Source organism: Otolemur garnettii, unplaced genomic scaffold (genome assembly GCF_000181295.1).
Source record: "Otolemur garnettii isolate 467f Iridium unplaced genomic scaffold, OtoGar3 scaffold00039, whole genome shotgun sequence".
NCBI classification, from domain to species: domain Eukaryota; kingdom Metazoa; phylum Chordata; class Mammalia; order Primates; family Galagidae; genus Otolemur; species Otolemur garnettii.
In genome coordinates this window covers 2333347-2335827 of record NW_003852434.1, presented here as the reverse complement: position 1 = coordinate 2335827, position 2481 = coordinate 2333347, and the positions used below count along the sequence as shown (strand labels likewise).

General features: G+C 38.0%; 1 protein-coding gene across 1 annotated transcript in view; it reads right to left on the bottom strand.

Annotated features, from left to right (window-relative positions):
* The window catches only part of PPM1K (protein phosphatase, Mg2+/Mn2+ dependent 1K), a 17807-nt gene that overhangs the window by 12814 nt on the left and 2512 nt on the right, over positions 1-2481 (bottom strand). The window contains exon 3 of the mRNA XM_003790020.2: positions 2075-2175. Within this exon, the coding sequence (XP_003790068.1) occupies positions 2075-2175 (101 nt within the window). The remainder of the gene's footprint in view (positions 1-2074; positions 2176-2481) is intronic.

Sequence of the window (2481 nt, the reverse complement as noted above, 5' to 3'; positions counted from 1 at the left end):
TGGGTTTGAACTTGCCAGCTCTGGTATATGTGGCTGGTGCCCTGGCCATTGAGCTACAGGCGCCAAGCCTTGAGAACACATTTTTTAACGTGTTCTCAAAATATTAATTAGAATATTTAGAAAATAAGATTCAATAACATTATAATAGAATTTTTCTTTATAGTAGCACACGAAGCATCATTCTATCTTCTTCATTATGCTTCAAACAGATGGTCATTAAGTGAAAAATAAATTCTAACATACCTTATGAAAGTTCTGGGACCACTGCCTCAAAGCATATGAGAGAAACTAAATTAAATAATATATTTAGTTTCATTATTAGAAATGAATTACATTTTTAGTTTCTTTATACAGCTGTTTGTTTTTGTGACAAAGGCATAAAGGTAGGTGAGTTAAATAAATTCTCTGAGTTCAAAATTCCCTTGAATTATAATGTATTGTTTAATAAATGAAAGGTGTCCTCTCCTATTTTGCACCAAATCTATCATTGATTGTGTTAAGAAGGTTGCACCCATGAAGGGTTGATGTTTTTGGTGGTTGGCCACATGCAGCGGATAAACTTGGATATTCCCTTCTGAAAACCTCGCCCGGCAGCAAGTTCCAGCTGTTTACAGTCGGGGGACACCACCTGTACCACAGCCAATGAACGCTGCAGCGTGAGATACAGCCAAACTCACAGCCAGCCCGGTTCTGGAGGAAATGAGAGCATACCAAAATTGAGGAAGTTATAAAAACACAGGTATAAGAAAGCATGTTATTTCCTCTTCTCATTCATGTGTTTTATCCGTTAGGAACAAGAGCTAAATCTTATGCATACAATTTATCCTCTCTCAGCACATGTCTTCTTAAAAGTGAGGGGCCAGTTGAAAGGGAGAAAAAAAAGTCCAAAGGAATGAAGGAGCAGAGAAACGGCGCTAAGTAATGTACAAACTAGAAAACACAGCACTGGACAGACAGTGGATTGTACTGCTTTGCTGGTAAGTGTGATAATAAGTTTCTCAAAACAAGAGGAGGAGACAGTCTCGAGATGGCAAACAGGGGCATCCGGGTCATCTTCTCCTGCTTAGCAGAGGGAGATCGCTGGGTGCCAGGAAAATCGCAGTCCTAGCTCTGACCTGACCTTTACCGATCTCAGAGTTTCAGTTCCTCATCTGTGAAAGGGGGAGATACCCATCCCTACGTACTCCAACTGAAAATTGTCTGAATATTATTTCTGGGGTTCATATATATATATATATTTTTAAGAAAAGGACAAACCAAATACAAATCAAGATAACCGCATGAGTCATTTTCAGTTCATTACAAGGTTCACGTCATACATTCAGGGGGTTGCTACAGAAGTTTTCAAAGCTAAGAGCTAAAGATTTGAGGGCCAGCTAAAGAGAAAACATTGGCTATATTTTCCTGAAATGGTTTTGATAAACTTAGTCAGAAGCAGAAATATACTACTTCCAAAATTTAAGGCCATAGAGTACATGGAAATTTAAAATTCAGCTAGCATGCCCCTGTGTTTATTTAACAGATCAGTTACCACAGGAAGCTGCAAGATTGAGCTTCTTAAGAAGTAAGATAAAAATATCTTCCGTCTGTTTATACAAATTAGTACATATTAGCCACCGTCTTTTCCTATTTAGTACCTCTTAGCAATTTTCTTCTTGTTGGACAATTACTGTCCTAGATTCGATTACCCTTAGTAACTGATCATCAGATTCACCTTAAAAAAACAAAAGGAAAAAAACCCCCAACATTCATAGTATGGACCTCCTGTCCATAAAATGAACAGATTAAAAAAATGTTCAAATGTTTTAAAAATTGAAATAAAATATCAGAACTATTTTGGAGCTTCTCTTTCTAAAAAATTCTTCAACACATTTCATTTAAAAGTGAAGTACTAACCTTAGCTTAGACTTCAAACAGTATTTCCTTCTTTATACAAAAACATTTCTACATAAATCCATACAAACACATAAAAAATATATAAATCTCCTCCCCGAAAAGGCTTAAATTTTTTCCTTTTTATTCTCCCCCACCCCACCCACCTCAGGACCCCGAGGAATGTGATTGTTGTACATACCATCGGCAGACAGGTGGGCGTGACTGGAATAGGCTTTATCTATTTCTAGAAAAGCCAAGGTCAACACAGTTTCCAAGTTCTTCTCCTTCGGAAGCAAATCCCTTTGTGGGGGGAGAAAAGAGTCCCAAAGCATCATTTTAAAATAGGCATCTCTCTTCACACTGAATGCAACAGTCATTCCACACAGCGGACCTCAAAAACGCTCCCATCAGATGAAGTTTCACTGGTTCAGGAATGTATGGAGCATGCATTAAGGGTTAGCACTGTGATAAGCTTTTAAGGGCACAAAAATAAAAGTACCAGTCCTTGTCCTTAAAGAATTAGCCCTCACTAACTACCACAGCCCCGAGAGGTCAAGAATCACTTCATATTAACTGAAACTACTGAGTTCCCATGTGGAATGAGGT